Here is a 25,059-nt window from a genome sequence, read left to right on the forward strand (position 1 = left end):
CTTGACCTATTAAATATGAGAAAGCAATTGATTTCTCATTTTTAAGCCTCCTTTTTTATGAACCAAACCAACCCAATGGAAGTGGTTTACCACATAGTTCCTTCGTATGCAAGTGGCTTTCAATAACATCCATTTCCTTTTCTTCCCACCTTTTCATCTCTTTGGCTGGTCTTTGGTGTACGTGTACCTTCTTTTCCTTGACTTTTAGATTTGAGTACCAAGATTCCACACCTAAAAGGCTAAAGCCAGAAAGCAAGCAAACCATGCATGCTCACAAGTCACAATGAACTCCTCCAACCTTCGAAGTAATAATCTACAAAGACGAAGGGCATTATGGTCATGTAATTGTAACGCATGTATCACAGTAACTTAGTTTCAAGGCCCAAGTAACCAGATCCTTTACACTCACTCAGTTCCATTTTGATAAAGACAAACTCCATTCTGTCACCTTCCAGTACCAATAAATCTCTCTCTCTCTCTCTCTCTCTCTCTCTGCAGCACAACCCACCATACAAACCAAACAAATATTCATCAATCATAGCCCCCCAATCTTGCTCTGCTTATGCTAATGGCCACCACCACAACCACAGCTCAGTAAAAATTACAATGAAAAACAATGGAGTCAGACAGACCCCATCGCACAAAAAGCAACAGCAGCATTAGTGGCACTACATCCACAACTACAAGCGAGCTCTTCATTTGCTTCACTACTTCTCGCCTCTCTTCTTCATCCATGAAGCTCTCCTCCAAGTCCATTCTCAGCCCAGGCCGAGCCAGAGAGCCTTCCCAAATCTCCCTCTCCTCTTCTCTCAGCCGCAGGCTTAGAACCAGTGGAAGCATCAAGGGTGGCCAAGCCTCCCCAATGTTCCCTAGCAATGGTGGCACTAGTAAAAAACGTGGGTGCGCTTTTGAAAACCCAGAACCCTCTTCCCCTAAGGTCACATGTATTGGTCAGGTCAGGGTCAAGACCAAGAAACAGGGCAAGAAAATGAGGATAATTAGTAGATCCAAGCGTAGCAGGGGAAGTGAGGCTAGTTTCAGAAAACCAGAGCAAAATCAGCAGAGCACCAACAACACAGCTAGTCAAAGTCAAGAGCTTTACAATCGAGACAACAGCAGCAACAACAACTTCCAAGGTTTGCACTTTCAAAATCACCAGATCAATAATAATAATAATCAACAGGAATGCTTGAGGCACAGGAACCAGAGGTGGGTTCATCTTCCTTTGACGATTTGTGAAGCTTTGAGGGCTTTTGGGTCCGAGTTTAACTGCTTGATTCCGAACCGGTCTTCTTGTTTGGCTAGTGATGATAATAATAACAAGGAGAAAGAAGAAAATAAGGGAGTGAGATCAGAGAGTGGAGGGTCATCTTGTGGTGCAGTCTTTGCGAGGTGGTTTGTTGCTTTGCAAGATGGGGATGGGGATGGGAAAGGGAGAGAGATTGAGTTGGTGGTGGGTGAAGATCAAGAAAGAACAGAGAGAAGTACTAATAGTAGCAGTGGCCATAGCCAGAGGAGGCAAGTGTTTGAAGGTATTGAGTTCAAGGAAGAGAGATTGAATGAGAGTGTAATGGAGGAAGAAGAAGCAGGGAGAGTGAGTATTTGTGTTCCTCCAAAGAATGCTCTTTTGCTCATGAGGTGTAGATCTGATCCAGTGAAAATGGCTGCTCTTGCTAATCGATTTTGGGAGATGCCTGCTGCTCCTCAAGATGAAGAGGTTGAAGATGAAGAGGAGAAAGAGGACCAGGGTCTTACAGAAAAAGCACAAGACTTTGTAGAAGAACAAGGTACTGATGAAGTACTTGAGAAGGTGCAAAATGGGTTGGAGACAGAGGTTGCTGAAGGGGATGGTGTGTGTGAGAAATGGGTTTGCGATGGTGAAGAACATGGAGACTTGGAAGAGGTAGAAAAATTGGTTTTAGAAGAGGAGGAGGATGAGAAAGAAGGTTTGGATGCGAACCCAGAAAAAAGGCAGCAACTTTATGATGAAGTAGAAGAGATTGAAGAGAAGGCTGAATGCCAACAAGAAGCAGAGTTAGAGGAAGAAGAGGAACAAGAATTGGATGTAAACCAGCAAGCATTGTCAGAAGAGTGTTGTGTACTTGATGTTGTTGCAGATCCAGAAAGGTTAGAACTTGAAGAAAATGACCACGAATGTGAAGCTACAGAACAAGAGCAAGAGCAACAAGAAGAAAAAGAAGAGGAAGCGAGAGAAGTAAAGCTTCCAATACCTTCCAATGAGTGTGTAAAGTCAGAAGAACTAGAAGAAGAGGAAGAAGAAGAAAAAACAGAGGCTGAAGTTGCAGACGAATCAACAGAGGAAGAAACAGAGACAGTAACCCAAGAGAGGCCCGAACCCGTATCCGAAAACCTGAAAAACCAATTGGATTCCGGGTCGAAGCGGGCGGTTCAGAACCCGGTCTTACCGGACTGCCTACTGTTAATGATGTGCGAGCCTAAATTGTCCATGGAGGTGTCCAAGGAAACTTGGGTCTGCACCACGGACTTCATCCGATGCCTGCCGGAGCGACACGTCAAGAAAGTCGACGCTCCAGATGAGGCCAAGAAGCGGGTCAGCATCGACTCGAATCCTGCTGCGGCGCCGGCGGCGCAGCCGGTCATTCAGCCGCCGAGGTCGTCTTGTTCGTTCCCAGTTCAGGCAGGTCCGGTTTCGATGGCCACGATGATAGGGCAGAAGCTGGTGGGGTCCACTGGTTACGAGCCGTTTGTGCTTACGCGCTGCAAGTCCGAGCCGATGAGGTCGGCGGGTAAACTCGCGGCGGCGGATACGTGTTTTTGGAAGAATAGGAAGATGGAGCCGCATAGGCGGGCGGCGATGGGAGTCGGCGCGGCTGGGGTCGGGTTCTGACTGAGCCGAGGTAAATTAATTTGGATTGTGAAAAACCAAAAAAAAAAAAAAAAAAAGATGTAGGAAGTTGTATGATTATATATGTATGGGGTGACTCTAGGTATTTTCAGAGTGATATTATTGCTCTATTTTTTTTGGGTTTGTACATCTTTATGTAGTGATTTTCTATAAATTCTTTTTTCATGTTGCTCTTATAAATTTATTTATAATTGATTTCAATTTCCCTTCTGTTCATGTCAAAATTTGTTCACTTGGGTTAGAATGCAAGTGGATGCATCGAACGGTCAGAAATTGCAGGACAGGTTTTTGCCCCTTAGATTGGGTTCTGTAACAAAATGATGGGTTCCTCTATTTTCTACTTTTTCTCCTACGCTCTGAATAAATGGTGATGCTGTAAAAGTTGGTATTGGTATGGTTATGTGCAGAGCAGCAAGCACTTGTGTGGTGGGTAGACTGTAAAAAGAGCTGCTTTGCTCTCCTTTATAGGGTAAATGATGGCAGTTAAAGATTGCTTTTTTCTGGTGCGCACATGTAAGAAGGTGGTGAAACACATGGGCTATGGAGTATTTAGGTTTTAGAGCAGAGTGCAGGGCAGAGTGTGGTTGCATATTGGGTAGCAGAAACAAAGGCACTCTTGAGAGCCTGAGCCAAAATCAGAAACTTTGGTTGGGGAGTGGAGCTCCAGCTTGCTTTGTGCTCAGATAAATATTGTTTTTATTAGTTTATTTATTTGTTAGGAATATTATTTAGGGGAGGGAGAGGGGGAAGTTTTGCATATCACAAAGATATTACTGTTTTGTTATTCCCTACTAATTACATTCCGTCATGTGAAGCATTTATACCGATCACATTTTGCCATGTGGAATAATTATCATGTGTGACAGACCATGATTAATTGCGGATGACAAAATAGTGTTATCTCATGATATATAAGTTTTTCTCAAGGAAAGGAGGAGAGGTGACAATGAAGAGTTTATAAGTAAAAAAAAACAAACTTGTAACGGAGTATCATTGTTTTGCTATCCCTGACCATTAACATATATGAAAAAATGATTCCACGTATCATTGTGTTATCCCGTTAGGTAAGAGTTTCTCTTGTTTATAAGCCTGAAATAATCTAATATCAATAGCTTGTAGATGAGATTATTATTTTTTTTTGGTCGAAGTAGATGATATTAAGAATCATCTAATATCCATAAGACTTCTTTTAATCTCATCTAATATCAAAGTGTTTATAAGATGAGATTAAGAATGAAGGAGTAGCTCAACCACAACCCATCCCAATTATTTTCAAGCCATTCCCTTATCCAAATGCCAACCAGCAATCTCAATTCTCACTTCCTGGGTGCCTTTAATTCTGCTACTTCTACTCTACCAACCTGTCTGACCAGTTTTCACCATTGTCAGCTGAAAGAGCTGTTTGCTAGCTAACCCTACTACCCTGTTTAGCTAGATAATCTGCCTTTTTAATATAAAAGAATTTTATTTGATATAATCACTTTATTAGTTGTGATGCCCAATCAGATGTTCAAAGAAAAGAAAACAACTGCTAAATTTAGGGGAAAAAGAAAAAAGAACAGAGAGAAATGTAGCAACAAAAACAAAACATTAAAGTAGATTGCTTTACAGATTTCTTACCTAGATTGATTAGATGTGGCAGCATAAGATAATTGACAGCAATTCAAGATAGTTGCAGCAACAAGCTGCCTAAGTTGTCACATTCCCCATAATGCTGCTCTGTCCCAATCCTTGAGTTTATATTTTTTTGTTTCTAAGTATCTGTAAGTGCTAGAAAAATGAAAAGAGAAAAAGGTTCTAATGGTTTAGTGAAAGTGAATTATTTAATATTGTTTTTTATTATTATAATTATTTTATCAAGTCTTTGTTAGGGTGTTCAACTATTTCCAAAGCAGCAGCACAAGTTAGTGATTTGAAGCTTTTACAGAGATTCCATCTTTTCCTGGACAGAGATTTTCTTTCACTATGGAGGGCCTTTTTAAGGTAAGGACAAGGACTAACATATAAAAAAATGAATGCCAAAACAAAGAAAAGTGGGGGCTCTACCATCTACATTTGCCTTTGTAGGATCATCTACAATGGGAGACTGAAAAGAACAAGCAGGTTTTCATTGTCTCATCAATTGCAAAGGTTACCTGACTACACTATTCACTTGTAATTCACAAAATCCTATGCCATGGTACTGAAGATGCACAAAAGCAACCTATTATTGTAGCCCATTCCAGCGTCACCAACTGCGTATAAAGTTCAAAGAGCCCAATTTCAGTTAACTTGACAGGCAAACTTAGAAATATGAGCCCCAAAACATAGAAAATTTTGTCATTCTCCTACTTGAGATGCGTTGATTTGCTAGCTTGAGTTTAGAAGGAAACCGCAATTGAGAAACTATACAACTTTCAAATTTTTCACAAACCAAAAGATTTGAATTAAGGATCCACAATCTAGTCACTTAATTTTCACTATGTTGATATTCTTAGTCACCTAATTTTCACTTCGTTTTATTGGAGAAATTCCTGAGTTCAAATCTCATGAATGACAGTCGTTGGAACAAAAAGAAAATATCACTTGAAGAGATCAAAGGGAAAATAACTATGGAGTTGGAACACAATAACTTTTGGCCAACATTGTAGAATCTAAATCATTATTATTACTTCTTGCCTGAGACAAATCAGCCTCTTGAAAACCCATAGTTTTGTCATTTTTTATAATCTGCGGTGACAAAATCTGATTGATTGGTCTAATAGTACCCATTGTTGTGAAGAGTTTTGGAACTTCGAAAAGAGTACGTAAAGCTGTGAAGTGTGAACCAAACTTTGTAACCTTACGAGCTCTCCTAACCATTGAAACATGTTCACAACGACTTCTATTTCCAGGTGAAGTACTGTAAAAGAAAAGCTGCACTGCACTCATGGTATTTATAAGTTGTTTTTGCTGACTCATGTTTGGAAAGTTGTGCACATCTTATTGGTCATAATCTTGATCATCTTCATCTTTTTTATTATTGATTAATTGTGAGGTCGGTCATCTTCATTCAAAAGTAAAACCAAATTGCCTCTACTTAACCAACCAAACCCACTATACAGCCAGAATATTATTAACTTATGAATCTTGACAAAAAACCAACCAAACCCAACAATTAGTTTGTTCATCTTAGTTGAGAGAGAGAGAGAGAGAGAGAGAGAGAGAGAGAGAGAGAGAGACTAGAGAGAATGGTTTGGAAGAAAGAATACTTAGATTTAGTGTTGGTCCCAACTGGTTTGCTAATCATGTTTTGCTACCATCTCTTTCTTCTCTACAGATGCCTAAGACATCCAGAAACCACAGTCATTGGCAATGAGAACCACTGCAGAAAAGCTTGGGTTGAGAGAATGTTGCAGGTCAGCAAGACTCTAATTAATATAAATTAATAGCATGCTAATCAAGTTCAAATTTAATTGGTCTCTAATTAATTGCAGGTTGAAGCAAAGGACAGAGGCCTGTCCCTAACAGTAATTTCCGGCACCATAACAGCAGCGAATTTCTTAGCTTCAACCTCTTTAGCATTGAGCTCTCTGATTGGAGCATGGATTGGGAGCTCTTCACACAACATCTTCATGAGTAGCATTATATATGGTGACACAAGTCCTGCCATAGTTTCTATCAAATATATTAGCATTCTGGCCTGCTTCCTGCTTGCTTTGGCTTCCTTTTTACATTGCATAAGAAACTTTGTCCATGCCAATTTCCTCATCAGCATGCCAGACAGTGACATTCCTTTGGCTCATGTGGAGAAGGCTGTGATAAGTGGTGGCTTGTTCTGGACACTGGGGTTAAGAGCTATCTACTTTGCCACTACTTTGCTCCTCTGGATTTTTGGTCCAATTCCGATGTTTGTTTGTTCAGTGATTATGGTGTTGATTTTGCACAGGCTTGATTCAAATTCCACTCCGTTGCATCAGTTCCAACCAGCCAAGAGTCATAATGAGCTCAGGAAAATTGGTGAAGAAAACAGCAGAATAGAAAGGGTTATTGAGCAACATCATGAAAGATCTCACATGGATGGAAGCAGAGCTCAAGGTTGAAACCAACAACCAGCATCATGTAAAGTACAAACTAAGAGGCAATAAGCATAGGAGAATATCTTTGGAGTATAACACTTGAGAGAGAGAGAGAGAGGTCTGGAAAATCACATGTTGTGTATGCTAATTCCCATCTCTAACATTTTTTTTAGTAGCAAACTTTGACATGATCTGATTTAATGGTTTTAATAATTTAAATCATTTTGAATTTTTAGTTTCTTACTTAAACCCTTTGAATTTGTAGCTTGCTTATTTGTTTCTTCAGCTAATCTCTATATAAACCCTTGGAAGATCAATAGATGCAGCGCATTCATCTTGACATCCACAGTTTGGTTAAATTTCAACTGGCTTTACGTTAAGTTCTGCATGATTGGCAAAGCACAAAACCTTGGACTACTTCTGAAGCAGAAAGCTTTCCCAATCTTTTAGCTTTTGACAAGGTCCAAGGCAACTGGAGATATACTTGGTCCTTGGAGTGTCACAGTTTGTTTGATCAAACTCTAAATCTAGACCTGATGACAGATAAACAAATTGAACATGTTCTGCTGATTTGTTATTTTCTTACTTTTTTGGGATAAGTTAACATGTTCTATTGAAATGCAGGCAGCTAAAATGATTGTCAATTCGTTCCACAAATTTCTGTCAAAATGAATGATATAGGTATGAAGGCAAAGTATCAAAGTTTCATCCAAGACTGAAACTCCTAGATCATCTCTTGTTAGTTTATAACTTTTCTGCCAGATGAATATGCAAGATACACAAACATTAAAGGCAGCTTCAGTGGCCATTGCATATTTGACAATCATGTTTACTAATTGCATAGAGGGATTTAGTGCGCATAGATTGACGAAAAGACAAAAGCCTGAAATGGCATCTATTTCATTGAAAATATAATTTTCCTAGAACGAGGTGGAAATGGAAAAAAAACCTATTCCTCTGCGTCAATAACGGTTCTACTCCTCTATTGTGTCTCATCTGAACTTTGGTCATCCTTGCCGCTGTTCACATCACTATTTGGGGGGCTCTCAACCGTTGAATTCAGTGAGCCTGACTGCTCTTTACCTTGATTCTCAGTTTCTGTACTTGTATCTTCCATGATGGAGTTGATGGCGAGCTGACCAGCATAAAGGACTAAACCAACAGAGTTGATGCCAAAAACAAATGTTGCAAGGTAGCACAACCCATTTATAATCGTCCTGACAACAGGAGATTAAAGGTTATCATTCTCCGGATCGATTTAAAAGCAAGGAACATTGAAAGGAAGTAGTAATAGGAGCTACCTTATGGTTATTGTAATCTGACGAACCTGAAGAGTAGAAAAACAAGTACAGTGATTAGAGTCTAGGTTGAGTAGTCAATGAAAGTGAACCAAGTTCACATACCAACAAGAACAGAAATGAAAAGCTGTCCATAGTAAAATTTTGCTACCACCACATTCAATAGAAACGAAAAGTAAAAACGTTTTGTGGTTCAAATTGTGCAAGTTATCACCAGTCATATTTCAAATTATTTAAGAACTTAACATTCTTAATCCTACTGTTCTATTCAACAGTGAACTTAGCCCATGGTAGCTAAACTCAATACAAAAGAAATGATGCAACATAAATCAAGAGGCCGTTAACGTGCAAGAGAATTTATCTGAAAGTTTTTAGGCAAACCAGGAGAAACTACCACAGTAGCAGCAGGCTCACAGAGAATAAATGTATCACTTCAACAAATATATCCACAACCAATGCATCAGGAACAACTTAATTAAAAGTTAAGGACATGGGGCAAATCAAGGAACAGACCGAAAAATTATCAGAAATTGTTTGGCGGTTGAGAGATGCTTCAATTGTAGTAGTGAACTTATAAAGAATAAGTGCGATGACACCGGCTGATATTCCACCCAACAATGCCTGAACAGGTGAAGGTGGACCCTTTTCTTCAACAGAACCAGTAGACAATGCCTTCAAGCTATCCAAAGCCTCCTCCTTCAACGACTTCTTCACTCCAGAAGACCTAAATTTCTAGGCACCAAAATCACTCCATCAAATCCCACAAATTGGCTCATAATTACACACAAAATAAAATACTTGGAATTAAAGTGAATGGAAAAATGTCAAGACCCAAATCCTCAAAATCCAAATTTGACCACAATGGCAAATTAAATTTTAGTATCACAATTAACAGAATCCAAAAAAAAAAAAAAAATTCCCCAAACCCCAAAATGGGATATAAATCAGTTGAAATGTGGAATTATCCTATTCATGTCAGAGTACAGCTCACACAGCTCACAACAAATTGAATTCAATCCTAACAATGCATAAAGAAGTGGCACTCAAATTAAAACAGCAACACCCAGTTACCCAATGTAATCACGAACACACAAAAAACTTACAATTGATAATAAAAGGGAATTCCTACCAAAACCCAGTTCCTAAAATTCCAAATTTTAGCATAATAACACACAAAAAATAGTAATTTGTACACATAAATGAAAAGAAAGCTATAATCTTTACCAGCTCTTTAGCACGCCTTGCACGACGTCGAAGAGAGCGAAACAGGAAGACACAAATGGCTCCAGTGAGAAGAACACTGGTAGCTACTTGGATAGAAGAAGGGTCATCTGTGGTAGCAAATACTGGAGAGGAAGATGGTGGCAATTCTTCGGGACCCTCTGGGGCGAATTCTAAGGGAGTGTATGGAGCTGTAGGAATACTCGTTGTGGGTTCTGGAGCTTCGGCTAGCCATTGTTCGGGTCTGGGCCTAGAATGGGCTGAGACAGAGCAGAGACTTATGGGTTTGTAGAGAAAATTGAGAGGAGAAGATGAGAGATTTGGGGGAAAGAGAAAGTGGGTTTGGGGAGGAGAGAGACAGATAGGGAAATGGGAACAGAGAAGGTGTTGGGTCTGCAACATTTGAGGGTTTTTAGGGAAGGAAGGCTGAGTTGCTGAGGGTTGGGCTGGTTGTTAGTTATTGCTCTGTTTCTTGGTTTTTTTTTGCTCTCTCATCAATCAAAATTGAAGGGTGAGATTTTCTTTGCACATTTTGAGATTATGGTGGGATTTGATATTTGAAAATATCTGTTATCTATTCCAGATGTATGTTTCTTATTTCTTGTTTTTTTCCTTGCAATTTTCTTTTAGCAATGTTGAGAGGAATACAATTTTCAACCATGTGTATTTGATGTGCATATGTAAACCATCAAATTTGTTGGCCATCATTTCAAATAGCACCTGAATGGAAAACCATTTGGTTATTTGTAAAAAAATAAGACTTATTTAATGTTTTTTTTATAAACACACAGATGATCATGACAATAATAAAAAGGCTAAATAGTTCATGATTTAACTGATTTTGAGCTTTTTTTTTAAAGAATGATTTTTACTCGCCGACTTAAAAATTCATTTTAATACATAAATATTTTTTTTTGCAAGTAGCTTGTAGCTCAAATGGTGAAAAATAAAATTGATGAACATCATTGTTCGAGCATACTTCATTGTAATGTGACCATCAATTCTTCCATTTTAGGTCTCCATCGGGAAAAAGTCCATACAAAAGAATTAGCATCACATTGTGAAGAACATTTCCTGACCAGAGGATCAGAATAACACCTTAACATCCTTTGTTTTCTGTCAAGCAAGCTGTAAAAGAACCAACATTCTTTCCAAAATGTCATTAGCTTCCAAGTTCTGGTTCCTACTTGAACTTGGAATGCATGAAGAAGATGGCTCAAAAGTATCATCATGAGTTCAGAATTGAACAGATGGTAATGAAGACAGTGATGTTCTTTCCATGTAAGCATTGTTTTTTTAACAATTCCATGAACACTCACGGGTTGACATCCTAAAAGGCAAAAGCATTTGCTTTTCCTTGTCTCATCAAATCAAGCTGTCCATTTCAAATGTTATGATATAAAATAAGTATGGGTTCCATTTGATTTGGGATGAATGCCAGAGTCTCTGAAAGTAGCAAGAACTTGAAGGCTTAACCAAATAATTAAAATCTTGTAACAAAAAATATGATTGGATTAATTTGGTTTTGAATGGATTGGATGTTACAGTTTCAATATAATCAGACTACACAATTGGTATGTTATTCAAGTTACAAATCACAAAAATTCCCATGATGTTATATGTTACTTTCTTTAGGCGCACACATTAATCCTAGCGCACATTAGAAGCCACAGCTCTAGCCCAGAACTTGATCTGTGCCTTCATGTCCTCAGCAGACCTACTTGCACCCAAGTTTGGAGGTGGAGGAGCACAGCTTTGCACCAGCCATGCTTCAGAAAGATAAGGCCTCCTAACCTTTTCTGGGTTCAAATCCTCTGTTCCCTTCTTTTCTTGCAAACCAGGAAGTATGTTAACCACACTGGGGCTCAGTTCTTTCTTGTCAAATGTGAATCCCAGGTCCTTGAACCCTTGCAGCTCTTCAATCTCAAGATCACTTAGGCTCTTTCTCGCGGTTAACTGGTTAAGGCTTCTGCGTCTCATTTCCTTGCACCCATCTGTACTAGCATTGCTTTCCCCTTCTGTGTTTTTTGGTGGTCTATATCTTGGAATGCTAGAACTTTGTGTCATGAGCCCCTGCAATATTCAAATGTAACAACATTATAAGCATATAGTTCTAATTCTTATATAACCTATGATTCTTAACACAAATTTTCAAATACACCAATGTACTTTCATGATCAACCATACAAAAATTCAGCGAAATGGGAAATGAAGTAATCAAATAAATTGACGAACGAAGATAGGGATTCTATTGCTAGTACCTTATGTCTCTGAGGAACACTTTCTTGGTTGCTCTCTTCCCTTCCTATACATGGTGGCAAGGAGGGTGTCCTGAGCAAATTCTGGCGCACTGGCTGCCCATTCATTTTGCTTCTTCTGTTATCACTTTCCTTATCTTGAACTCCTTCTGTCCTGCCTATACAAGCTGGTGATTTGGTTGGTGCCTGCAGCATTTTCTGATGTGATGTTTGCCTAGTCAATTTGCTCAAACTCTTATTACTACCACTTTGCTTTACTTGAACTTCTTCCTCTTGCCTCCTCCCTATATGAAGAGGCAAAGATGGTGTTCTAACCAAATTAGGACCAGCAAAGCCATTTCCTTGTGTGGCCTTACTTGTTGTCAACAAGGACTTTTGGTCATGTGAACTCTTCACTGACATTTCTTGACCAAAGTTTGATGAATTGCATTGAGGATCAGAATAACACCTCAACATCTTCTGCTTCCTGTTGAGCAAGTTGTCAAAAAACCAACACTCTTCCAAGAGATGATTTGCTTCCTCCACATTTTTCTCCTTCCTGCTTGAAGATTGCTCAACTTGGTCATCACCAATAGGCTCCATGGCTCCACACAAGTAAAAAACACCCACTTTTGTGTTCTTCTATTTCTACCTATTTAAATCAAGATGCAAGAGAATTAAAAATTAGAGTTGTGAGCAACAGCTAGCTGGGATGACTGGGGAAGCCATGTGTGGGGCATGGAACCATGTGCTTTGGGAATCAAGGCATATTTTAATGTTGAAATGCATTTGGACAAGGTGGTTCATGATTTGCCCTACAAAAGGGATGAGATAAAAGATTTCAAATTGAAAGCAGGGAATGTGGCATTTAAGTCAATACATACAACTAGGAAAATATGGAGAAGGATTAATTGCTTATGTCAATGACAGGGTCATGCCAGCGCACTCCCCATGTGATGGGCTTTTGTTTATAGAGAGGTGCACAATATTTTTCTCCCCATTATATGACAGCTAAGGTTCTTTTGGTGTTTTTGGTGTTGAATATATACAAAAAGTAGTCCTCTTCTCTCTCTCTCTCTCTCTCTCTCTCTATGTTCTATTTTACTTCCCCCCCCCCCAAATATGGTTGAGGCTACCCATGCCTTTAGTGTGCTCCTAAGTGATTTTAAGTTTAAACTCCCATAGTATCTATTATATTGCATGAACACTCTACTAAGCCTAAGTATCGGAGAGTCGGACACTTGGACACTTCTGGGGCACCCGTGTCCACAGTTAAGATAGTCCCCATATATGGTCAAAACACTCTTTAGGCACTGGTCGACTCATACTCAAAGTAAATTAATATGTTAATTCAATTATAATTCATATAAAAATAATAAATTATATTTGAAATGCTTGAAAACCTTGAATTTTACTATATATGGTATTGTAAAACTGGAATATGAACAATATTTTAATTTTTAAAAATATATAAAAATATTATTATAATAATAAAAATTAATTGTCATGTTCCCGTGTCTCATATCTGTGTCCCCGTATTCGTGTCCGTACAACATAGGGTACCCCTGTGTGTGAGTTTCTCCCCTCCCTTTCTTAATTTTGGCAAAAAAAATAAAATATGGTTGAGAGAGCATGACCAACAAAATTAAAATATGGTTGAGGGCCTAACTTGCACAATTAAATGTCTTTGGGGCATAAGCCCAACAAACAAAAATAAGTTTCCAATCACATTTCAGCCCATATGAAGTGTTAGGCCATATTTTGCAAGCCCATTAGCTCCAATACTCTATATGTAACTAATCTGCAGTCCCAATACATGGAAAGGAGAGAGATTTAATTGACACAAGTAGGGGTTATGTTTCTATCAGCAACATGCTATGAGTTAGTGGTCAGAGTCAAATTAATACGTTCTAAGAAGAACTATTTTTTTGTCCATTTACATTCTCTTTGTTAAAAATTATATGTTCCCACTTATATTTTGTAGAGTGCTGCTATTTTCACTAATCTGTCCTATTTTTCCACTCACTTTATCTTCCCACCCACCATGTAATTTTGAAAAAACATAACTCTATCTTTTCACTCACCATAAATGATAAAATATCCTTTTATTATTACCCGCCTTCCTCTCTCTCCTTTTTTTCTCTCTTCCGGTCTTTCCTCTCTCATATGCCCCACCCCCACAATTTGAATCTACAAAGTGTTGCTGCATATGATTGTATATCCGAAAACATAGTAGAATTTGTTAGCTTTTTTAAATCCTCTTTTGGTTCCAAGATGAGAGTATTTTATTGCAATGAAAAGAGATATAGACACCAATTCATAACAGAAATACCCCAGCAGAGAAAAGCTAAACAAAATACCCACCCAACACAGAAATAGACTTCCTGCGCTTGATGAAAGGCATAGATATAAAACCCATTTCAGCCAAGATAAAAACTGCCACTTACAGTAAGACATCAAGGAGTAGCTTTGTTGTTGTTTTCTTCTCTTTGTCAAACGAGGAGCAAGGAGTCTACGCTTTTTTGTTTTGTTTTATTTTTCCTTTTTAAGTCCTTAAAAGTAATTTTACAAATGAGTAAATTTGTTTTTAAAATTTTGATCCTAAGGTGAGTGAGGAAATATGATAGGTGGGTAGAAATAGCAAGCACTATATAATAAAAAGTATTAAAAATAAAATAGTGTAAGTGGACAAAAAGGAGTGAGAAAATCAACACCCATATTAAATTCTCATAGAAGGAGCTTAAAATGACCAAACCTCGGGTACTGTTATGTTACTAGCTACGAGCACTCTGAAGATCGAGTTAGTAAACTACATTAAAAATGGAACAATGAGTTGAAGTTTCTGCAAATTGTACATCCTTGAAAGAGGAGGGATCCAAGTTTTAGCAATATTCCTTAGTTTGCCATGATTCTAGCTAGTTTCGTTAATAATTACTTGTCTAAATCACCAGTTCTGAATGGAAGGAGGAGGGGCTTCGATCTAATTGGACCAAGGCATCGTCCACCCAAGATTGGAATCTTTATTGAAGACCAGATAGATAGGCCCAATTGGACTATGTGGTCCAATTGTCAGGCAATCGTGGGTATTGAAGATGGTGCTTAACTATGCATTCTTGTATAGGGAATGCTAAGAGCAACTCCACCCATTTGCCCTTAGCCATGGCAAGGGGGGAGCTAGGGCAGCTACTATTCACGTGAATAGTGGTTGCCTTTGCAAATAAGAATTTTGTGTTTTCACCCGTTGCCCTTGCTAAGGGCAGTTACTATTCATTTTTTTGGTTTTATTCACAATTTTTTTTACCTCAATAATTAATTTGGATAATATTTTCGGATAAGATTTATCGGTTCCTACGTGTCAAGACTATTCATAATTGGATAAAATTTCGGGATAAGATTTTTTGGTTCAAATTTCGGATGAATTTCAAAATTCAAAATTCAGATAAATTTTTGGGTTCAAATTTCGAATGAATTTCAAAATTCAAATTTCGGATGAATTTCAAAAATCAAATTTTAGATAAATTTGGGTTCAAATTTCGGATGAATTTCAAAATTCAAATTTAAGATAAATTTGGGTTCAAATTTCGGATGAATTTCAAATTTCAGATAAGATTTTCATCCAATCAAATCAAGCCACGTGACATCTCTATCTTGCCAAATTTTTCTATAAAACTAGAGGCTCACCTCATACCTCTCACACCACATCTTTCAATATTTTTATTTCTTAGAGTTTAGAATTCATACTCCATTCATTCTCAATGGAAGAATATAGGAGATGCTTGGAGAGGCAAGAGAGAGAAAGAAAGGAGAGAAACCGTAGAGCCGATGAAATCAATGAGTTGCAGAGGCAAGTCGATGAACAAGTTCTCATAACAGTGGCAATGGAAGAGGAAGAGAACCAAGGTCGCCGCCGTGGTTCACAAGTCGGCCGTCGCCGAATGTGGACAGACATAGGCATTCTCGGGGTAAGAATTTTTGGAAGTTTATTTTATCCTAACTGCTTTGTACTCTGATGTTGATTTTCGAAGGCGATTTAGAATGCAACCCCATTTGTTCAATAAAGTCATGCATGATATTTGCAATTATGATGCATACTTTGTTCAAAAGTGTGATGCTGCTGGGGTTTTGGGCCTTCTTCCGAGCAAAGCTTACAGCTGTTATACGAATGTTGGCGTATGGAGCATCTGCTGATCAGGTGGATGAGGTTGCCCGAATGGGGAAGTCCACTACATTGGAGGCTTTGGTAAGATTTTGTGATGCAGTTGAAAATCTGTACACTAGGGACTACCTGCGTAGACCTACTCCCAGGGACCTCCAACGGCTTCTACAAAAAGCCGAAGCTCGAGGATTTCCAGGAATGATTGGTAGCATCGACTTGCATGCATTGGCAATGGAAGAATTGCCCAACTGCCTGGCAAGGTGATTACGAAAATAGAAAAGGCACAAAAAGTATCATCCTAGAAGCCGTTGCTGGCTTCGACACATGGGTTTGGCATGCATTCTTCGGAGTTGCTAGAGCCCAAAATGACCTCAACGTCCTGGGTCAATCTCCGGTCTTCAACGATGTTTTGAGCGGCCAAGGCCCCAATATTACCTATCAAGTCAACAATACAGTCTACCATACGGGGTATTATCTAGCTGACGGTATCTATCCAAGGTGGACCACATTTGTCAAATCCATTCCGAATCACCGATCCCATAAGCAAAAATTATTTGCTACTTATCAAGAAGGATACAGGAAAGATGTCGAAAGGTGTTTTGGCATCCTTCAAGCTCGATGGTTGATTGTTCGAGGTACGGCCCGTATGTTTGATGAGGAGATCCTCCGAAGCATTATGATGACTTGCATCATCCTCCATAATATGATTGTGGAGGATGAGTACGATTATGATGCTGGAGAGGTCTATGAACTGGATCCAATAAACACGGCCTTGACCCGGATTTATGAAAGGCCCATGGGGCCAAATGGAGAACCGTTTGAGCCGAAACCGTTGGTGAGGGACGATCGTATGATGACCCGGATGATAGATTGATATACAGAGATGCAATCTTCGTATATTCATGAAAGCCGTCAACTTGACTTGATAGAGCATATATGGACGGTGAAAGGGAATGAAGATGAATGATAGAGCATAGATGCTTTGGTTATGTTTTATTTACTTATGTTTTGGTTGTGTTGTTTACTATTGCTTATGGTTTGGTTGTGTTGTTTTTTTATTTATTATTGTGCCTTGTTTGTAGTTTTTGTTTTAATTTTAATTATGTTTTGTTTGATGTATGGAATATGTTGAATAAAATTGTCTTTTATTGAATGCTTTGTTTATTAAATAAAGAAATCCAATACAAGTCATTAAGAATTACTACTACTTAAAATAAAATACATGAAGTACACCAACTTTATAGAAAACATGAAAAATAAAAATACATAAAAGGTATGCCAACTAATTTAATGGTTTTGATCATTTAACCAATCCGTGTTGCTAGGCCCATCATCCTAGAAAAGTCTTCTTCTCATAACATCCCTTCGTTCTAGCTTCCAATATTGTTTTGTATCAGGGGACATATAACTTGTATCTATCGCCATAGTTTCCCGATCTGTCTTCTCTATATCTTTTTTGCGCAAATACTTCTTTTCTCGTGCATACTCGGCTTGAATTGCCACCTCCATATCTTGGCGTTTATGCTCCATTTCAATTATTACGGCGTTTTGCCTTGCAATTTCCTCCAAAAACTTTGAATTATGATTGCTTGAATTACCTGCTTTCTTTGCCTTCGCAGCCTTTCGGCCAATGGGCCTCGGTTCCTTTTGGATGGGCGAGTCTTCACTCATAGGGGAATCGAGAGGTGAATCCGATGTTGTTGCATCACGGAGAGGCATCTCGTTTAACACAACGTCGGGACCCGTGGGAATAATTACGAAGCGTTTACAATATTTCACCCCTCCCAACATTCATGATGGGTGAATCTTTTTTTGCCACCCCCGGTTGCACCGAACCACATCTGTGCTTGAATGAACTATTTAACAAAAAAATGGAAATGCAATAAATATTTAAAATATATTGGATATGCAAGTAACAAAATAAAAATAATGGAAATACAATTAACCTTACAAAAAATTGGAAGTGCAAGAAATATGAAGAAACAATTGGAAATGCAATAAATATTAACAACATATTGAAAATGCAAGAAATATGAAGAAACAATTGGAAATGCAAGAAATATTAACAACATATTGAAAATGCAAGAAATATTAACAAAATAGTTGAAATGCAAGAAATATTAACAAAATATTGAAAATGCAATAAATATTAACAACATATATATATTAGGACATTAAACTTAATATAACGAAAATTACAAAATACTTACCTCGTTAGTACGATTTTCCCCACTTCTATACAAGTTCATCGCTTTTGCCAAGGCATCTCTCTATTTTGCCATCTCTTTGTTGAGAAGTTTCCACCTACGACAATGCCATTTCCGAGGCGAGTTTGGAATTTTTTCGCAAAATTCGGCATGAATTTTGTTTCACGTATGGAAAAATTTCATCTCATTGCCTGTCATAGGACAATGACAAACTTGGAGCCAAGCCTCACACAAAGAAACATCTTCCATGGTGCTCCACGCCCCTCCGGTTTCAATAGAAGAAGCCATAAAAATAAGAAATAAAATTACAAGGTGAAAGAGATGAAAATGTTGAGTGAAGAGTTAAGAAAATGTTGAGTGAAGAGTGAAAAAAATGTTGAGTAATTGTAGAAGTAGAATAAAATGTATGAGAATTGGTGTTGAAAGTGAAGGGTATTTATAGGTATTTATAGGAAAAAAATCGGAATTTTTTAGTATTTTTTAAAAAAATTTAGATTTTTTTCATAATTTTATTGGGAAAATCGCCACCGTTGGATGAAGTGTGGAATCAAATCGAGCTGAGGCGTGCCATGTGTCTTCTAGCCGTTGGGTTGGCGTCGTGACGTCGGACGTCACCCCGCGTTTTGGACCCGGGCGGAACTTGCCTTCGGACCAGCCGGGTTGGTGGGTCCCACACCCCGAGCCTGGCTGCTCTGAATGCAATTTTTTTTCCCCTAGTCTCGGGCTGGGCTCATGGATGGACTTGGTCTAACAACCTTCTCTCTAACTTTTTCCTTTGGACCTTCTCCCTTTTCCTAATGACATGTGGCATTTCTCTCTCAATCAAAACAATGTTTTTAATTTTTAAAAAACATTAAATTGTATTTCCATATATACCCTTGACAAAAACTAAAAAGCCAAAAATCCTTTGAGTTTTCACAGCCCGATCCCAAGACGTTGCCCAACCTCTCTCTCTCTCTCTCTCTCTCTCTCATTTGCGCAATGAGAAAAAAAATCCCAGCAATGACCCATGACCAGTAACCAAATAAGCATATGAAAGAAACCCACTTCCTCTCCCCCCTCATTACGACCAAACATCTCCCTCATCCCTACCCAACAACCCCCCACCTTCCCACCCCCTTCGCTTTCTCTGTTGTTTGTAATTGAACAATTTTTTATTTTATTTCTCAAATCTCACCACCAAAGCACTATTTTCTATTTTTATTTGGTTTCGTTTATAAAAAAAAAAAAAGTGTTTAAACTTTCATGATTTGGGAAGCAAAGGGTCTGTAGAGGTTAGAGAGAGACAAAAACTCTTGGATTTTTTTTCTCATTGCACAAATGAGAGAGAGAGAGAGAGAGAGAGTTGGGCTGTGTCTTGGGATCGAGCTGTGAAAACTCAAAGGATTTTTTCACTTTTTAGTTTTCTATCAAGGTTATATATGGAAATACAATTTAATGTTTTTTTAAAATTAAAAACATTGTTTTAAGTAAGAGAGAAGTGCCACATGTCATTAGGAAAAGGGAGAAGGTCCAAAAGAGAAGGTTAAAGAGAAGGATGCTAGCATTCCCCTTCTTGTATTAGTAGAAGCAAGATGACCGAATCACTCACAATCTGTTAGGAAATAGGGTACTAAGCCTCTCACGTCACCCAACAACTGTCAGTTGTTACCGATATGGATTTATGTAGGAAATTACAGATCACACACCAACGAGGATTGCTAGTAGTGAGACTCAAACATTGGTGGGGCTAGACATAGTGCAAAGACCTTACCAATTAAACCAACCCTCATTGGTTTCCTTTGTTTCTCATAAATAGCACATGCAACTCTCCTTTGTTGACGTGGGATACCCTCAATATGCATTTGTGTTGGGATAGTTGGGTTTATCGAGGAAAAATCAATTGTTAATAAGTGGAAAGTTTAACATGCTTTTATTTGTGTGAGGACTTTTATGCCTAGTATGTGAAACAATTTTTATTGGGTGACGTGAGAGCAAATAAAATCATTTGGTGTGCCACATATATAACATAGTTGTTGATATTATGTTTTTTTTTTTTTTTGGTCGAAAGTTGTTGATATTATATTTGAATGTGAGTATCCAAGGAAAATACCGTATTTCTTATGTGCTTAGAAATATTGTATATTTTGTGCTAAGGAAAATTTTAATAACCAAACTTATTTTCCTACTCTAAAACCCAATGTAACAAAGCCATTTTAGTCGGGGTAAAAGCCAAAAATGTGAAAATAAAAGTTGGTCATAGCTTGTGAATCCAAACCCTTTGGTTTGGGATACATAGCTGGTTAGCAACAAGTCCAATTTTTATGTTACGAAATTCACACATAATTTAATAGGGGTGGTTGCGGTTCAATAACCGTGAATTTTTGCCCAAATCGTAAACCGACTGACTATTTGTGGGATGGTGATTTTTGAAACCGCAAGTTCTTTTTGTGTCATAAAAATCCAATCTTCCACATTTTAGGCCTAATTTTGATGCTTCTTTTGAAGCCTTTTGAGTTCAAGCATACTTTAACCCAAAAATATAAATTCACAACCTCAACTTCTCAAACATATATAAATTCACAATCTCCTCAACTTCTCAAGCATTCACAACCTAAAGAAAATTAAAGTTACAATTCCAAGCATTCCAATTACAGTTAAACTTCTCAAGCATTCACAACCTCAACTTCTCAAACATTCCAATTCCAAATCCTTTAAAGTTACAAACCAAAAGGAAAATGCAATGCAAAATGATGAAGAGAGAAATAATTGAACTTTGAGAAATTAAGTTATATATACTTGATGGGAAGTGCTTGACCTGTGATGTTGTAAATGTTTATGGTTTGTGATTGTTCTTGAATATAATAGGTTGTGATTGTTCAAATTAAAAGTAAAATGATGCAACTTTTGCTTTCTTTTTTTGTTTTATTTTTCCGTTTCAACAGTTTCAATCAGGCAACCAATGAATTTAATACCATGTTAAGTTACAAACCCACACTACCAAGCTTGGCACCTTTTATCTTTTTAATTTGAAGTGATGCAATTTTTTGTCTGTTCAAGAATAGATGCATATTTTTTAAATAGTTATTTCAGCATTTAAATACATAATGGCCATTTCTCATGTCCCAAATGCCCCAGCAAATATATATGCAAACATTCCTTATTTTTGAAGGGAAATCCGAACCTGCACAAAAGTTACTGCATCGTATGACTGTCTTTGCCAAAGAATTTTCTGAAGCAAATTACTTCTAGCACACAATCCAGGATTACACCTATATCTCTCAAGTCCTTCTCAAGTTTGGAGGCCTCCATCAGTAAGTCTCAATAAAATAAATGTAGATGGAGCACTCGAAAATTGATATTCAATTCGTGGGGTACCTGGTTGTTAGAAATGAGTGTGATGACTGGGGAGGTGGTTGTTAGAAATGAGTGTGGTAATTTTAGGACAATGCTTGGCTTCTGATATATCTAGAGATATTCCTCCTCCACAACTGACGTGGCTACCTTAAAAAACAACACGTGTTTCTTCTTCTTCTTTTGTTTTTGTTTTTGTTTTTTTTAGTAACAAACCTACACCACATGTTTGACTAATAAACAATAAAAACTAACCCTACACGGGACCAACCCCTTCTGCAGAAAACATTAATTCTCTCTCTTTTTTCATTCTCATTCTCTCTTGCTCAGTTACCTAACCCCTGTTCTTCGACAAAAAAGAAAATCATCCATCCCTGCATGCTGCTACACGCTAAAGCCAATTACCCATGTCATTGTTGAAGACTTAATTAAAGCAAATTAAGGCTTCAATTCTTCGTCTTCTTTAATTTTATTATCTAAATTTGTTGATGTAATTTTAGAGATTTAGGGTTTTGGAAATTTCTTTAATTTTCTTCTCTAAATTTGCATGTTTATTTGCATGTTGTTATCTTTTTTTCTCACTAGTTTCTATCTACATATACTATATGTATTTTGAGGGGTGAGGCTCATTATGTTATGCATGTATTTTTTTTTAATTATCAATGAAATTTATTTGTACTGTCGAATTTTCTATAGGTTTGTATGTAAGGTAAATTTAGACCACATCATTTTTCAAATCTTGGATCCGTCCCTCCTCTCTCTCTCTCTCTCTCTCTCTCTCTCTCTCTTCGCACTGCCGCACAAGATCTAGAACCCAAATGTTCTCTGCCTCGACGACATTGGCAAGCTTCATCGCGAGCTCGACATTCCCGCAACTGCTCCATTCGCGACCTTGAATTTCCCATGTTCGCTTCCTTCAAGGAAGAACAATCCATAAGGTTGATGGAGGATCTGAGTCAAAGGATATAAATATGTCATGTTAGGCTAGAAATTTGATGAGAAAGAGGGGGAATTGGCTGCGTTCTAGAGGATAAGGGGTTACCGCTAGGGTGGGTTGGTGGTTGTGTGCTGAGTGTCTGTTGAAGTTCGATGTGTGGGCATTGAGATGTTATTATTATACTTTAATTTCTTTTGTCAAACATGTATTTTAATATATTTTAATTTTTTTTTAAAAAGCCGAAGAAAATTAATAGAGTTAAATTAGTGTTAACTTGTGTGCCATATTTCACAAAATCTTGGTAACAGAAAAATTGGACTCGTAAGCAACTGGGTCAAACGCTTTTACCAATATTGTCGCAGTAAATAGTAATATATAAGTGCACAGGACCACCAACCAAAAACATGCATAAATAATGGTCTCATCAGCTGAGATGTCTTGACCCAAACGTATCTACAGTGCCACAGCTGCCAAGAGCTGTCTAGCCAGTTCAACCCACAAAAATGTCTCAGCCTCCAAAGACGAGCTCGTCGAGCTTTCACATAGCCATGTTCCCATGGTTCGCCATGGGCCACATCACCCCTTACCTTCACCTCGCTAACGAGCTCGCTTCCAGAGGCCATAGAATCACTCTCTTGGTGCCCAACAAAGCTCGCCTCCAGCTCCAACACCTCGTCCTCCACTCAAACCTCATCGTCTTCTCCCCTGTCGCCGTCCCTCATGTCCACGGCCTCCCCGATGGGACCGAAATCGCCTCGGAAATCCCGATTCACATGACCCATCTGCTCGCTACTGCCATGGACAGAACACGCGGCGAAATCGAGCAGTTTTTAACCGTCAGCAAACCCGACTTTGTTCTATACGACACTGCACAGTGGGTCCCGGAGATCGCGAGAAGAAACGGCACTAAAACCGTTTGTTACAATGTCGTTTGCGCCGCCGCGCTCGCGATCACCCTTGTCCCGGCGCGTAATGTCCCCAAGGACCGGCCTATCACCGAGGAGGAGCTGAGGGAGCCGCCAGCTGGGTACCCGTCAAAGAATGTGGTGCTTCGCGGGGCCGAGGCCAAGGCCTTGACGTTCATAACATTGCCGTATGGGGAAGGGATCACGTTTTACGAGCGGACGACGAAGGCTATGAAAGAATGCGACGTGTTGTCTATTAGAACCTGTAGAGAGCTGGAGGGTGATTTGTGTGATTATATAGAAGCGCAGTACAAGAAGCCGGTGCTTTTAACTGGGCCTGTTCTGGGCCTGGGATCTGATAAGAAGAGTGAGAAGTTAGAGGAGAGGTGGGAGAAGTGGTTTTCCGGGTTTGAGGCAGGGAGTGTAGTGTTTTGTGCATTTGGGAGCCAGTGGATTCTTGAAAAGGACCAATTTCAAGAGCTTGTGTTAGGGTTTGAGCTAACTGGGTTGCCATTTTTTGTGGCTTTGAAACCACCTTTGGGTTGTGCTACAATTGAAGAGGCTTTGCCAAATGGGTTTGAAGAGAGGGTTAAAGGGAGAGGGGTGGTGTTTGGGGGTTGGGTGCAGCAGACAGCCATTTTGAGCCACAAGTCAGTTGGGTGCTTTGTGAACCATTGTGGGTTTGGGTCAATGTGGGAGTCTTTGATGACCGATAATCAGATTGTGCTTGTGCCACAATTGGGTGACCAGATCTTGAACACCAAGTTGCTGGTTAAGGAGCTCAAGGTTGCTGTGGAGGTAGAGAGAGAAGAAAATGGGTGGTTTTCGAAGGAGAGCTTGCACAAAGCTATTAAAAGTGTGATGGATAAAGACAGTGAGGTGGGCGTTATGGTAAAGGAGAACCATGCGAAATGGGTGGAAACGTTATCAAGTCCTGGGTTTATGAGTGGCTATATTGATAGGTTTGTTCAGAAGCTGAAAGAGCTTGTAAATTAAGTTTTATTGTTAACTGGTTTCGTTATTGCTTATTTTGTTGTGTTGGAATTAATGTCAGAAAAAATGAATGGTCTTGACATGGTGGTGTTGAAATTGTTACTTTTTAGTGAGTTGTATTTGTGGTTGGAGGGATCCAACACTCAGAATAAAGTCTCGTGCTTCTTTTTAATGTACATAAACTCTAATGCATCTACGTACGTGAATCACATCAAGGTAAAGGAATTGAATCATACAAATATCTAAACATATTAAATCATACAAGAAGATGCCATTGATGAAGAGAGAAATAATTGAACTTTGAGAAATTAAGTTATATATACTTGATGGGAAGTGCTTGACCTGTGATGTTGTAAATGTTTATGGTTTGTGATTGTTCTTGAATATAATAGGTTGTGATTGTTCAAATTAAAAGTAAAATGATGCAACTTTTGCTTTCTTTTTTTGTTTTATTTTTCCGTTTCAGCAGTTTCAATCAGGCAACCAATGAATTTAATACCATGTTAAGTTACAAACCCACACTACCAGGCTTGGCACCTTTTATCTTTTTAATTTGAAGTGATGCAATTTTTTGTCTGTTCAAGAATAGATGCATATTTTTTAAATAGTTATTTCAGCATTTAAATACATAATGGCCATTTCTCATGTCCCAAATGCCCCAGCAAATATATATGCAAACATTCCTTATTTTTGAAGGGAAATCCGAGCCTGCACAAAAGTTACTGCATCGTATGACTCTCTTTGCCAAAGAATTTTCTGAAGCAAATTACTTCTATCACACAATCCAGGATTACACCTATATCTCTCAAGTCCTTCTCAAGTTTGGAGGCCTCCATCAGTAAGTCTCA

At 38.5% G+C, this 25,059-nt stretch overlaps 5 protein-coding genes across 6 annotated transcripts; 3 read left to right on the top strand and 2 right to left on the bottom strand.

Annotated features, from left to right (window-relative positions):
• The first annotated feature begins 412 nt into the window (after positions 1-412).
• On the top strand, positions 413-3,717 carry HCF243 (Serine/Threonine-kinase pakA-like protein). The gene is made up of 2 exons (XM_008228215.3): positions 413-2,879; positions 3,130-3,717. The coding sequence occupies exon 1, from the start codon at positions 617-619 to the stop codon at positions 2,867-2,869; it is 2,253 nt and encodes a 750-aa protein (XP_008226437.2). The 5' UTR covers positions 413-616; the 3' UTR covers positions 2,870-2,879; positions 3,130-3,717.
• A 2,306-nt stretch (positions 3,718-6,023) lies between these two features.
• Positions 6,024-7,167, top strand: LOC103326041 (uncharacterized). 2 transcript variants are annotated; one of them, XM_089048181.1, is made up of 3 exons: positions 6,024-6,264; positions 6,343-6,695; positions 6,795-7,167. In XM_089048181.1, the coding sequence occupies exons 1-3, from the start codon at positions 6,097-6,099 to the stop codon at positions 6,946-6,948; spliced, it is 675 nt and encodes a 224-aa protein (XP_088904307.1). In that variant the 5' UTR covers positions 6,024-6,096; the 3' UTR covers positions 6,949-7,167. The 2 variants fall into 2 exon arrangements, with proteins under 2 accessions (XP_088904307.1, XP_008226467.1); XM_008228245.2 differs by having other exon boundaries at positions 6,343-7,167.
• A 539-nt stretch (positions 7,168-7,706) lies between these two features.
• Positions 7,707-9,963, bottom strand: LOC103326011 (uncharacterized). The gene is made up of 4 exons (XM_008228214.3): positions 9,447-9,963; positions 8,736-8,954; positions 8,226-8,251; positions 7,707-8,141 (listed from the first exon to the last, which is right to left on the bottom strand). Exons 1-4 carry the CDS (start codon positions 9,843-9,845, stop codon positions 7,907-7,909), a joined length of 879 nt encoding a protein of 292 aa, XP_008226436.2. The 5' UTR covers positions 9,846-9,963; the 3' UTR covers positions 7,707-7,906.
• Positions 9,964-10,940: 977 nt separating this feature from the next.
• On the bottom strand, positions 10,941-12,459 carry LOC103326040 (serine/arginine repetitive matrix protein). The gene is made up of 2 exons (XM_008228244.2): positions 11,705-12,459; positions 10,941-11,516 (listed from the first exon to the last, which is right to left on the bottom strand). Exons 1-2 carry the CDS (start codon positions 12,281-12,283, stop codon positions 11,094-11,096), a joined length of 1,002 nt encoding a protein of 333 aa, XP_008226466.2. The 5' UTR covers positions 12,284-12,459; the 3' UTR covers positions 10,941-11,093.
• A 10,304-nt stretch (positions 12,460-22,763) lies between these two features.
• LOC103326010 (UDP-glycosyltransferase 79B6-like) lies at positions 22,764-24,383 on the top strand. The gene has a single exon (XM_008228212.3). The coding sequence runs from the start codon at positions 22,817-22,819 to the stop codon at positions 24,212-24,214; it is 1,398 nt and encodes a 465-aa protein (XP_008226434.2). The 5' UTR covers positions 22,764-22,816; the 3' UTR covers positions 24,215-24,383.
• The last annotated feature ends 676 nt before the right edge of the window (positions 24,384-25,059 follow it).

The sequence above is a fragment of the Prunus mume genome, linkage group LG3, assembly GCF_029339155.1.
Source record: "Prunus mume cultivar Tortuosa linkage group LG3, ASM2933915v1, whole genome shotgun sequence".
Taxonomy (NCBI): domain Eukaryota; kingdom Viridiplantae; phylum Streptophyta; class Magnoliopsida; order Rosales; family Rosaceae; genus Prunus; species Prunus mume.